At 46.5% G+C, this 13017-nt stretch overlaps 1 protein-coding gene across 1 annotated transcript in view; it reads left to right on the top strand.

The window, feature by feature from the left end:
• Ubc10 (ubiquitin conjugating enzyme 10) overlaps window positions 1–11513 on the top strand; it is a 40211-nt gene extending 28698 nt beyond the window's left edge. The window contains exon 4 of the mRNA XM_050193741.3: window positions 10208–11513. Within this exon, the coding sequence (XP_050049698.1) occupies window positions 10208–10362 (155 nt within the window). The 3' untranslated portion in view covers window positions 10363–11513. The remainder of the gene's footprint in view (window positions 1–10207) is intronic.
• Window positions 11514–13017: the final 1504 nt, after the last annotated feature.

Below are 13017 nucleotides of genomic sequence, written 5' to 3'. Positions count from 1 at the left end.
TCACACATACTGGTACTGGGCTGATCACAGCAGCAACGTAGCCCTCCCCACTTCATGCGATCCTGGCTCCCCTTCGGAAGTGCAGATGAGACTTAGCCGCCGGCAACTTTGCGCATGTGCAAGTAGTCTCTCCTCTGCTCCTTCTGCACTTTCCTCCTCGCACGCTTAAACGGAATTGCCGCTTAAATGGAACAACCGCCTCCAAGTGGTCGGTTTCCTTCATCATCATTTTGGTGTGGCCGGTGCAAGTCGGCGAAGTTACAAGGCCTAGCCCCTATCTTCACAAGTCTCGATCATGCCCGGGTGGCCCTATTCTCTGCTTCATTGCCACGTTGGCGTCTTCTCACTTCGGTGGCTGGTGAACGTCGGTGAAGTTACAAGGCCTAGCCTCCACTGTTTCAACGGGGGCACAGAAGCGTGGACACCGTGTGCTTACTTTAGAAAAAGAGGTGGATATTACTGTCGACTTCGAAAGTCGGTGTTACACAAAGTCGGCACTTGCAACGAAACACAGGGTTCCAAAAAGCAGCTTGACAAGTAGTCTGCATGACAAAGAAGTTACGTGATGCCTTCCAAAATTCGCGATTCGGGTGTTGAAGGAACAGCCTATGTCTCTGCGACAATGGAGAACCAGAAAAGTGCCTGGTGTTGTGGTTGAGCAGAGCTCGGAGCCAAAACATCCCCATCAGTGGACGTGCCAAGGCAGAAGAATTTGTTCTTCAGCTCGGAATAAAAGATTTCTTGTGCAGCGAGGGCTGGTTGACAAGGTCCAAAGAGAGAAATGGCCTCGTTTACCGCGCCATTTCACATGCCATGGCGGGCGGGCACGGCGGCTTCCGGAGATCTTAAGTCATTTCATGACCAATGACATCTACAGTGTGGATGAAAAGGCGCTATTTTTTAGGCTCCTGCCACCGAAATCTCTCACTTTTAAAGGTGAGCGATGCATGGGTGGCAAACTTGGCAAAGAGAGGGTAACTGTTCTCGTATGCACCAGCATGTCGGGCAGCAACAAACTGAAATTGCTGGTGATAAGAAAGTAGAAAAAAAAAAACCTGTTTTAAGGGAATAGCAACCTTGCACATCATTTACGAGTCAAACACAAAAGTGTGGATGACGCAGGCTCTCTTTAGCAAGTGGCTTCACATTGATGGGGCGCGATTTTTGCGGCAGAAAAGGAAAGTTCTTTTCCTTGTTGACAACTGCCCTGGACATGGAACCGTAACAGGACTGAAGTCAATTCAGTTAGAGTTCGTACCAGCTAATACCACAGCACTGTTACAGCCCATGGATCAAGGAGCTATACAAGCCTTCAAATCCCGCTTCCGCAAGAGCCTCCTGCAGAAGATTCTGGTATGCATGAGTCAGGAGAAAGAATACAAGGTGGACATGGTTAGTTCTATTCACCTCATTGCTGGTGCCTGGAGGCATGACGGGAAGTGCCGTAGCAAATTGCTTCAGGCATGCAGGATTTTCTTCAGATGACCAAACTTCTGACATGCAGGATTTGCATGAATATGATAGTGAAGAAGATGCCACTTAGAAGCAGGACTTGTTAGAGTAGTGTGCATTAAAGGGCCCCGCACCAGGCCCCATAGCAGATTTTGGTCATACGCTGGAAGTTGTTACGCGTCCTCTAGGGAGCATCCCGCCACAAAAATTTTTCATGTCGGCTCAATAATAGCTGAGATAGAAATATTTCAGTGCCGTGAGCCCATGATTTCAGCAGGCAGGCTCCACTGCATAGCGACACTCCCTCTCCACTCGCCCCGTCTAGCCTTCGCAAGCGAAATTCTTTCCCTGCGTTCTCTCATGCCGGACCTCGAGGATTGCATGACACACGTCACGGGCCCCCGCCTTCACTTTATTTTTTCTCGCTCCTTTTCTTTTCCCTTTTTTTTTTTTTTTTTTCTTTCTTTTTGTCCCGGTGATGAGCGATTCCGCTAGCAGCGTTGCGCGCAAGCTGTTTCGTTTCGCGCAGCGCAAGATTTTGCGCGCTGTGCATAAGGACACATGACTAGCGGTATAATTCAATGCTATACGAATACCAAGGCAGAAAAAGCGGATCGCAGAGCATGATCACGCGCTGGAACATGGTAGAAAATGGCATAGTTTCAGTACCTACGCGCGTGACCGCATGACCATGGGAACAAGCAGACGAAGCGGAAGCTACCCTATCCTTGTCACAATATTGGCAGCGTTCTTGATATTCGTCATACTTTCGTATTTACGTTATTCGTAAATATGAAAGTCGGATCAGATTATTCGATCAGTTATTATTGAATTCCAATTCGAAAGCCGAATACCTGCTCACCCCTACTTAAAGCTCTATTAGAAGTACATTGTAGCCCATCTTGTGCTCCTTGAAGACTGGTGGTTCAAATCACAGAAGCAGCGAACTTCAGGTTGAGGTGCTGTGTTCATAAACCTTGCTTTAGTTATTACATTATTTGTATTAAGAGAGCACTGCTCACAATGTTTAGAAGGTCCCATGTTTTGATGTAAGTACAGTTAAATCTCAGATTGTTTGCTTTCCCTAACTGAATGTTCGTACAACACCATATATTTTTTAGCGGCTGCCATCAAGGCAAGTGGGTGGCTAGCATCGCAGCTAAAATTAAGTAAGATTTTATGGCATGAGCTTCATTCCCCAAACTACCTGATTGTCCTCTTTTCAGGAAAGGACGCAGCGAGCAAGCTTTGAACTTTTTGTTCAACAAAAAGCTAACTTTCCCCGCTATCATGTCCTACACAGTTAATCCTCAATATATCGAAGTCAGTAAAATCGGCAATTTGCTTCATTTTATAGAAATTTAGTTGTATCGAAATTCAACCTTTTATGCGAATAAGTACTGTTGCCGATCTGTTTCTTACACTGAAAGGGGCCGCAGAATTTTTCGAATTATCGGGCCGTAAAAAGCAAATTTGAATGAGAAAACAATTCATTTTGATAAATGTAGGAGTCTGTGACGAATGATATTGTTTCGTGCCACGTCCTCGATATCTTCACATCAGCAGCATGAATTAAGCGAAGCCGACCACGCTTTCACGTGCACTCCGCTCCCCCGGCTGATAGCATTGCCCGCACTGGGACGATGCTATCAGGAAAAGCGCCGGCAGTAGGGAGCGAATGCTTCGTGTGCATCTCACTCCAACGGTTTATCGAAACTCGAGATTATGCAACCTCCAATACTTAACGCGTGTGAAGACAGCTTACAAAGTGCCATGCACGCCCACTCTTTCACACGCAGCAAACTACCTCCAAAGCAGGATGTGTGGCTGCATATGCGCACAGCTGTGCTTACTTACAGCGATGATCAGTCACACCCAAGATGCGCCAGAGATCAAGATGCATGCCAACTTACCCCCCAGCCCCCTCGTGCGCACTTGATAGCGTTACCGCGAGATCGCTCCCCTCCCCCTCTTTGCCTTTGCTTGTGCGGGAAGGCGGCACTCATGAAGCCACCATCTTTCTTGTCTCACTTTCACACACTTTCACGCATACCTAAAGCGCACAGTGCACAGGGCCTGATGGGATCTTATTGCACGGAACATGATCATCATCATCAGCCTGGTTGCGCCCACTGCAGGGCAAAGGCCTCTCCCATACTTCTCCAACAACCCCGGTCATGTACTAATTGTGGCCATGTCGTCCCTGCAAACTTCTTAATCTCATCCGCCCACCTAACTTTCTGCCGCCCCCGGCTACGCTTCCCTTCCCTTGGAATCCAGTCCGTCACCCTAAATGACCATCGGTTATCTTCCCTCCTCATTACATGTCCTGCCCATGCCCATTTCTTTTTCTTGATTTCAACTACGATGTCATTAACTCTCGTTTGTTCCATCACCCAATCTGCTCTTTTCTTATCCCTTAACGTTACACCCATCATTCTTCTTTCCATAGCTCGTTGCCTCGTCCTCAATTTGAGTAGAACCCTTTTCGTAAGCCTCCAGGTTTCTGCCCCGTAGGTGAGTACTGGTAAGACACAGCTATTATACACTTTTCTCTTGAGGAATAATGGCAACCTACTGTTCATGATCTGAGAATGCCTGCCAAACGCACCCCAGCCCATTCTTATTCTTCTGATTTCCGTCTCATGATCCGGATCCGCCGTCACTACCTGCCCTAAGTAGAGCCCTACCTGCCCTCCACTTTGGGGGTCGCTCTTGTTGCTTTGAGAGCAAGCAGCCGTTTGTAATGAATCATTTGACCATCCGCGTTCACGGAAGTTTCTATTTATTGTCTCGGAATTCCTTTGCGGCGGCAATGAAATCGCATACAAACACACTTCATTATATTGAAGTTCTAAATACATGGTGTTCTATAGGCAAGAAGTTATGAAAAGTTAAATATTTTGTTATACCTAGGATTTCGTTATAGTCAAGTTCGTTATATCAAGGTTTAACTGTATAGCGAAATCACCGAAAGGTCTGTTCGAACCATTACACCATCTGCCGTCGCTAAGTTTCTCAACGACACACTTGGTCCCAGCTACAAAGTCACAAGAATGGCTAGCGGCAACCTCCTGCTTGAGGTTCATGACAAGCTTTCAGTACGGAAATATTTCAAAACTCGTATCACTTGCTGATGTACAAGTCACAGAGCCCACACTGATCTCTTGAACCTGACTGAGGAAGAGCTCCTAGGCAGCTGGAAAGAACAGAATGTCACCCAAGAACAAAGAACAAAGATTAAATGAGACAACATGGAAATTCCCACCAAGCATCTAATCATTACATTTGGTTCCAGTATTCCCCCAGAGACTCTCGATACGGGATACACCAAAATCTGAGTACGACCGTATATCCCAAATCCACGTAGGTGTTCCAAGTGCCAAAGGTTTGGCCATCGCTCACAAAGTTGTCGAGGCCGACTGGCATGCGCAAAATGTAGCAACCATGAACACAAATCTGACAACTGTAGTGCTATGCTCCACTGTCCGAGCTTGCAATACTCACATTCGCAATCATGGCCTACGTAGAAAAAAGAAAACAACATAACTATCGCAGTAAAAAAGAACATTTCCTTCGAAGAAGCACAGAAGCGTGTTTCATTTATTCATACCGCAGGGCATGCTGATGTGGCGTGTAATGGGCAACGCCACAGCAGACTTTGGCATCTGCCCGGCCCACACGGAGTGTGGCTGTGGCCGTGCCACTAGCCCCCTCGGCAGCAGCAGCAAGCACAGCTTCACTGTCCCCAAAGCAGGGACCCATCGACCTCCGGGTTGTTAGGTTCCAAGGCTTTGTCTATTCAGGTGAAGCCTTCATGACGACCCGCCGTGGTTGCTCAGTGGCTATGGTGTTGGGCTGCTGAGCACGAGGTCGCGGGATCGAATCCCGGCCACGGCGGCCGCATTTCGATGGGGGCGAAATGCGAAAACACCCGTGTGCTTAGATTTAGGTGCACGTTAAAGAACCCCAGGTGGTCAAAATTTCCGGAGTCCTCCACTACGGCGTGCCTCATAATCAGAAAGTGGTTTTGGCACGTAAAACCCCAAATATTATTATTAAGCCTTCATGACGAACACAGCGCACACAAGAGGGGACATCCAGCGCCAAAGGACCGCTATGAGTATCAGGATCATGGCAAGAAAGAAAAACCTCGCATTATGGGGCCAAGGGCCCTGGAAGCTAAGTGATGTTAACCTTATTGTCTTTGACATGCAGCACAAACTTCTCTCTTAACATGGATACTGAAATATTAAAATTAACCTTCAGTGGTCTTCTCTAGAACATTGATGACATTAAAGAACTCCTACATAAGTTTAATCGAAAGGTGATGTGTCTTCAAAAGATGCACCTTAAATCTACATACACAAGCTTCCTCGGCTATACGCCATTTTCCGGAAAGATAGCGACAATGCTGTCGTGTAATCTGGTGGTGTAGCTATAACAGTCGAAAGAGGTGTTGCCTACCGGAAAATGCAACTCCGAACCCCCTTAAGGCAGTTGCTGTCCAAGCGGTGCTGTTTGATAAAGTAGTCACAATTATGCCTATATACATCCCCGAAATTATCAAAATTTAAGAACTTTATTCATCAGCTTCCTCACCCTTACATAGTTGCTGGAGTCTAGACGCACATAGTCCACGTTACGTCGGCGGACGTCAATATCGGTAACTCCCTGAAAGCTACAAAAAACAGCTTGTGACTTTTCAATGGCAAGTGATCAAGCTTTGGAAGAATGTTTACTTTCATCTAGACCAGGGGAGGCATGTGTAAGGCTCCACCTAATGGACGTGTCCATTTCGTCTGCTGTTGAAGTTCTGATTGGCTGGGCTGGGCTACGCGTTCACAGGAGTGAGGAGCCACAACCAATCAGCACTTCAGCAGCAGACGAAATGGACATGTCCACTAGTAGACTCTTACAGAACACCTCCCCAGATCAGCAATGCCGATAGACGCCTGTGTACCTTGACATGCTGTCGGCGCTCACAGGGCAAGAGAAAGGCTCCAAACAAGTTTGCGTAAGGTCGACTGGCAATGAGAAAATACGGGCAGTCATAATGTTATCCTGCATGCCGGATAGTTGCAAGCTTCCACCCTACGAAGTGTTCAAGTGAAAGACGCTGCTGAAAAATGAGAAGTTCGTGAAAAATATTGTGGGATGCCGAGACAAAGGGTCGGTGGATGAAGCACTGATGCCTGATTGGATCAAGTCTGTCTGGTGCCGCCGGCTTGAAGCACTGCTGGAGGCTCCCATCACTACTTGTGTTGGAAACTTCTCACTGTCACCTGGCCAATTCTTTGAAGAAACTACTGTGCGAATCTCGCACTGAACTCCTCGTCATTCGTGGAGGGATGACATGCCCGTTGCAACCATTGGACATTTGCATTAACAAGCCTTTTAAAGACCAGATCAAGCGCTGCTACCAAGAGTGGATGAAGTCGGGATACCTGGAAGTAATGGCTACCAAATGGCTGGAATGGGCCTCTCCAGCAATGCTCTGTAGCTGGATCGTGGATGCATGGGCCAGCATCCCTGATGGGCTCGGCTCGTCAGTCGCTCTTTTAAGAAGTGTGGCATCTCGAACGAACTTGAAAGCACTGAAGACTATACTCTCTGTGGGAAAGTATCTCCGACAAGGCGCTTTTGGGAGACAGTGCTAGTGAAACGGACTTCGGCTGAGTGTTAACTGCAATGAAAATAAACGCTTTCTGTGAGCTTTTCCTCACTTGCATTACCGTATTGACTCGCATAATGATCACACTTTTTAAAAAATTGACGCAAATTTAGGGCTGCGATCAGTACGCGGGTTAAATTTCCCACGAAAAGAAACATTTTCTTTTTTCATCCCGCATTTGCTGCGGGACAACAGCGGGTCAATGCGCAGGCGCTGTCAATGCGCTGTCAGTGCGGGACACCAAAACAACAATGGCAGCCGGCCAAGCAAGCTGAATGTGCCGAACACGATTATTTTTCTTCTCACGAGTACATTACGTGCATTGAAACAGTTTCTTCCATATCAGTAATGAATAATATCGTAAATATTGCCAAGTATGCGACAATGACATAGCCATGTCGACTTTGAGGGGACAGAAACAGAGATGGGCGCGTTTAGCTGCCAGTGACATAGAAACACATGGCGGGCATGCTGCGGAAACTGCGGCATTTGTCTTCACTGCTATCCTAATATGGCACATTTCTGCTAAGAGTGTGCGAATATTTTATCTGTGTTACAAGCGTCGGCATACGTATAGGGTACACTTGTAATGTATCAGTGTAAACGTGGCCACTATCGTTGCCGCTTGCGATTTGTTGCGTGCCCACAAGTGCAGACGAGAAGAATCGAAAGGCGCCCTTTTGTTGTTGTTGTTGACTAAAACCATTATGAAGCCTACAAATAATAAAGCCAAGGCAAATTTGGTTGTAGCTTTTTTTTTTTTCTTGCAAGTGCGGAAAGTGATGAAAGGAATGAAATGGGGCATCTGCTTAAGAATGTTGGGTTCGTACAGACCGCTTCGTATGCCTTCAAGAGTTGTTCGCTTAGCATTCGACAGATGGTAAGTGCGATCATCATTAGCTAGACTTGGCACATGACATATCGCTGCAACAAGTTCAGGGTGCAATCACTACACGGGAAAGAAAAAAAATCGAATTTTGACGACAAAATTCACGTGTGCGATTATTATGCAAATGCGCAACCTATCATTACGCAACCTATGCTTCTCTGACATAGATATGCGACTAGACTGATGTGTCGATTGAAGCGGATCATTGAACGAAGAAAACGTTGCATATCCCTTGCGCGAAGAACAAGAAACGACTGTCAAAATCGGCAGTAACAGGCTGTACAGCGTCCCAGGTTGGCGGTTCGTTTAGGACTTTTTTCGGATTTTATATACCAATCGCAAAATAAGATGTGTTGTGGCACTTATAAGCATACTATTGAGTACTGACAACAACTTTTTCTGCCTGATAGAGGCGTAAGCTTTAGCTGCGGAGCGATTGTGCATCTACCATGTCTGTGTGAGACATGTCTGCGAAACTAAAGCTGTACCTGGGTCTTGATGTGGCAAATTATTCACACCATAATATCTGCTGGTGTGGCCCAGAGGTTAAGTACCAGTCTTGGGATCTGTAGCTCAGAGCATCGAATCCTGGTGGCAAAGTTCTTTTTTTCTTTTACCTTTTTTTCTCATTTTCATATTGCACTAAAACGCTCTCGCATTGCTTCCTGTATTCGGTGGCCAGGCACCGCTTATCTCGCACGCTAGAGCTCCTTTTTACACCAGTACCCAGCGCCTCCAACTATGCCGCACCTGCCCAGCGCCCCAGCATCCTGTGCGCAACATTGGGCCTATAATCCGGCATGGCACTAGACACTGGATACCGGGTTTTGCAATAGGGATACTTCTCCACCCCGCATGTTTTCTCGTCAATGCACCACTTTTTAATTTTAAAACTGTGTTAAAACTTTTTATCAGAATCTGAGGCCTTAAAAACACTTTCTTACTAAGGTTATTTGTAGCACGACCTCCCCTTGAAGATTGTAGCTGCAATGGAAGCGTACTTGTAGAGCATGTACATGCCTCCCCGCTCTTGCTTAGAAGGGCTCTGTTGAGGTACAACTGCTACTGTCACCTACACATCTTTCATAAGGGCCGTTTATAGTCCGACGTAACGCCCGCGCATGCGCACGCTACGTCACGTCGGCGAAAACGACCCCGCTATAGTCGGGCGCACCGATGCGCCCCAACGGGCCAGGCGCCGATATGGCTTCTGAGCCATTCGCGCGTCGGAGTCAGCGGAACTCTCGCACCACAATGCATTGCACGCGAAGAAAAAGGCACCAACACAACTCCACAGACGGCTTTTGCGGATGGCGCGCGTCTTGGCGAACGTTCTGCACATGCTCCGTAGATAGCAGCCGATGGTGCGCGTGTCAAAATATAAAGGGGATGGCATCTCGGCTGGTGCAGCGCCACCGATGTAGCGTGACTGACCGCAAACGGCGCTCGTCCACGCGCCTATAACGTCGAACTATAAATGTGCCTTTGGTCATCCTTCGTTGTAAGGATTTCATGATCATAGCACACATAATCATTGCCTTTATTTTAGTATATTTATATTCTAAGCAATTTGCAGCGCCTCATTTTAGGCCCTTTTACAGGCATGTTACATTCTTTATTGAGTTTACACATTACACCATGCGTTTGGCACTCTTTGGCCAGAACTGGCCCTTGTGCCATTAAAGCCCATTAATCAATTGCTTCAAAAAGATTGGTCATGTCATCACTGTCATACTAACATAATTTTGCTGTTGTAATCACACACATCCTGCAACTCATGTCATGCACTCATACTTGCTTGATCTTCAAAAACATGTTGGTCCATCTGGTAACGATTTGCAGAACCACTAACACTGCTGAATAGCTAGCCAGCTGCCTGCACAATGCTTCGAATCCCACACTGCATGGGATCTGCATTATTTTCTTGCTCTTGAAACCAAAGCACAAGAAAATGGCTTGGGACTATGGGAATAAAAAACGAACAAATAAATAAAGATGTATATTAAGCAGGGGTTTTTCAGAAAACAGCTGCCGCCTCAAATGTGTGTTTCAGTGGTGGATACAAATGAAGCGGGGAGAGCTGTTAGGTCTGCTCTTCATTGGAACGAGACACCTGGTGTATCTTGGCAGTTTTGCCACTTTAAACATTGCAGTTGAATTAAGTGTCGTGCGGTCTTTTTTCTTCTGTGCAGTGATCCAAGCCCTGATTGCACTAGTCAATGACCCAGAGCCAGAGCACCCGCTGCGTGCCGACCTTGCCGAGGAGTACAGCAAAGACAGAAAGAAGTTCCTGAAAAACGCTGAGGAGTTCACCAAGAAGCACTCCGAGAAGCGGCCGCCTGACTAAACTCCTAGCTGCCTAGTGCAACTCGGGTCGTGCTGCTCACGAGCAACAACAGAAAAACAGAAAGCGAAGGCAGAAGAAAAAAAGCATGGGTCTTTCAAATTCTTGAGCCCGCCTTCATTTCAGGTGTACTTGTTTTCTTTTTTTTTTTTTTTTCCTATCTCGAGGTGTTTTTTTCTGTATGTGTGCCTGCACAAGAAAAATGTGAGAATGCTTGGTTTCAAAAGTGGGCCACCCACACACAGCGGGGCTTTTATTTGCCGCTGGCTATGATGCAGTGTGAAATATGGGTTCCCTAGTTTCCCTATCATACTTGCTAGTAGACAGTAGAATGTTGGCAACAACGTTCTTTCGCTTCTTGCTCCGTGCAGCGGCAAGTTTGCTATGATGTTAAGCTTTAGTGCTAGCTTGCCACTTTTGCTGTTTCACGTGTTGCTTGTTGAATGAATTTGTAATTAGGACGTGTTGAGAAGGTCAATATTTGTTCGCCCACTGGCGTTTTCTTTTCCTCGTGTAAGACGGCAGACATTGTCATCACTTGCGTCTACCTTTCTTCTGAACAGTGTGCTTGGAGGTGTGCACATCTAGATGATTTCTAACATTAATCACATTTTTCTTTTTTTTAGGGGGGGGGGGGGTCTGTAGGAAAGGCATTTTGAATCCTGTTTGGGTGCTTTTATTTTTGTTCTCATCCTGCTGTTTGGGCTGCGTTTGCACCCGAAAAACGAGGAAAAACGTTTACTCATTCACAGACGTGGTGCTTGCCTTTGTGATACCCGAGCGTGTAGATGGCTCGTGGTGCAGCACACTTAGCCTTAAAACATGCTGAAACACATGCACAACAGCACAGTTAGCTGTATGTTGAACGTGACAGGGAGAACATGGATAGAAATAAAATTAGCCTGCGTTTCCTTAATCCTACACCGCCCAAACACTTAGTGCTACCTAGCCCCCTTATGAGGATGTTTTCGCATAGTTGGGGCACTTGATTTCTTTTCCTTTCCTTTTTTTTTTTTTAAATTGTATGTTGTGATAATTTAGACTTGTATTTCATGTGACGTTTATGATTACTCTGAGCTTATGTCTTTTTGTTTATATAATGTGCGATAGTGTGGAGTAAGAGAATCGTAAATAAATCTGACTGATTTGTTTTATCTTGGTTGTCTGACTGTCTTCAGGCACAGTCCATTAGCATAAACAGAAGCCATGATTGACTCGCGGTGCAATGCAGCTGCCATGTTATTTTACAAGAGGTGCAACATAATTCTTATTATTTTGTGTGAAGGCAGTTAAAAGCTCGAAACCCTGTTCTGTTTTAATTCGTTCCTTCTATTATGATGATGAGAGATGTCATCACAGTGCCATTAGGCCATTGCGTCATCTTTCCTTCGCCTTTTTGGAAGGCGCAGAAATAAGAACTGCCCACCACTGCCTCTGGGATCCGAATTTGTGACTGTGGGGCAATGTGAATTGGGGACTGAATGCACAATTCGGCTGCGCTATCCGCACAAATTTGGCACAAGGTTTAGTGTGCCTCACGGACTCTGAATAGTCGTACATGTATTTTAGAGGCCACAAGGGTCAGAATACTGTAGCAGATAAGGGTGACATGTGCATTGCAAAGTAGTACGCGAGATTGTGGTATCCCCTATGAGAGCTTGCTTTTGTTTCAGTAGATGAGTTCAGAGCCTGTGGAGTCACTTAAGTCAGTCATACTCTCTTTTTGTGCAAATGCTGCTGTGCATTTTTTTTTATGGTCCTGGGTTTGGCATTGCTGCTGATGGGTCAGTCAGTATCTCGGTGGAGGAGGTACATTTGTGGATAGTATATGAAGGTCGTATGTGTGCCAAATCCAAGTACAGTAAAACCCCGATTTAACGAAATTTGTGATGTAACGAATTATTTTAATTTCGCGATCTTGCATTGAAAACCGTGCTTTTTCGGTTTAACGAAGTAATTTCTCAACCTAGATTCGATTTAACGGAAGCTTTCCGCCATTTCAAGCATGCGCTTGAAGCCTGTATGGCTAGTAAACCTAACAAAAAACAAAAGAAGATGTTGGCCGAGGCAAAACTTAATTCAAGCGTCCTTCTGCGTGAAAAGTTTGTGGTCAAAACCGCCGTCAAAGCGCGCGCGCCGGGACGCGGTAGGCAAGAAACACCGCTACGCTATTTGTCGCGTTGGTAAACAACTTGCGGACGCGGCAGCTCCAGGAGAAGCGCGAGAGCTGGCGATTCCTTCTGATGGGGAGGGAGCGAACGCATGTTAACGTGTTCAAGCACGCGCGTCTCCTCCTCGCGTGCGTCGGGCGCGGGCCACGCGCCGTATCTTGGAGGTAACCTCTCCGTGGAAAATGCGAAGGGCCAGCCGAAATAGTTCGTACCTTCACGCGCATTTTGTTCCCGCGCGTCTAGTGTTGGCGGTCGCATAATCTCAAGTTTCCGTGACACAGTGCGAAGCTCTTGCTCGCGTTGTGACTGCAAGCTTGTGTTCATCGAGTGAGATCTGTTAATGCTTGCCTGAGTGACGTGACACCGATAAAGCTAAGAACTTTGCTTCGTGTAGTTGTCTCTTTGCTATCGCCATCAGAGCTCCGCCTTTCTGGCGAAACTGTGGCCTTTCTTCTTAGTGGCACGAGCATCGTGTGACACTCGTGTT

The sequence above is a fragment of the Dermacentor andersoni genome, chromosome 3, assembly GCF_023375885.2.
Source record: "Dermacentor andersoni chromosome 3, qqDerAnde1_hic_scaffold, whole genome shotgun sequence".
In the NCBI taxonomy this organism is placed as follows: domain Eukaryota; kingdom Metazoa; phylum Arthropoda; class Arachnida; order Ixodida; family Ixodidae; genus Dermacentor; species Dermacentor andersoni.
Note: the sequence above shows the minus strand (reverse complement) of the source record. Positions and strands in the feature narration are given on the sequence as shown.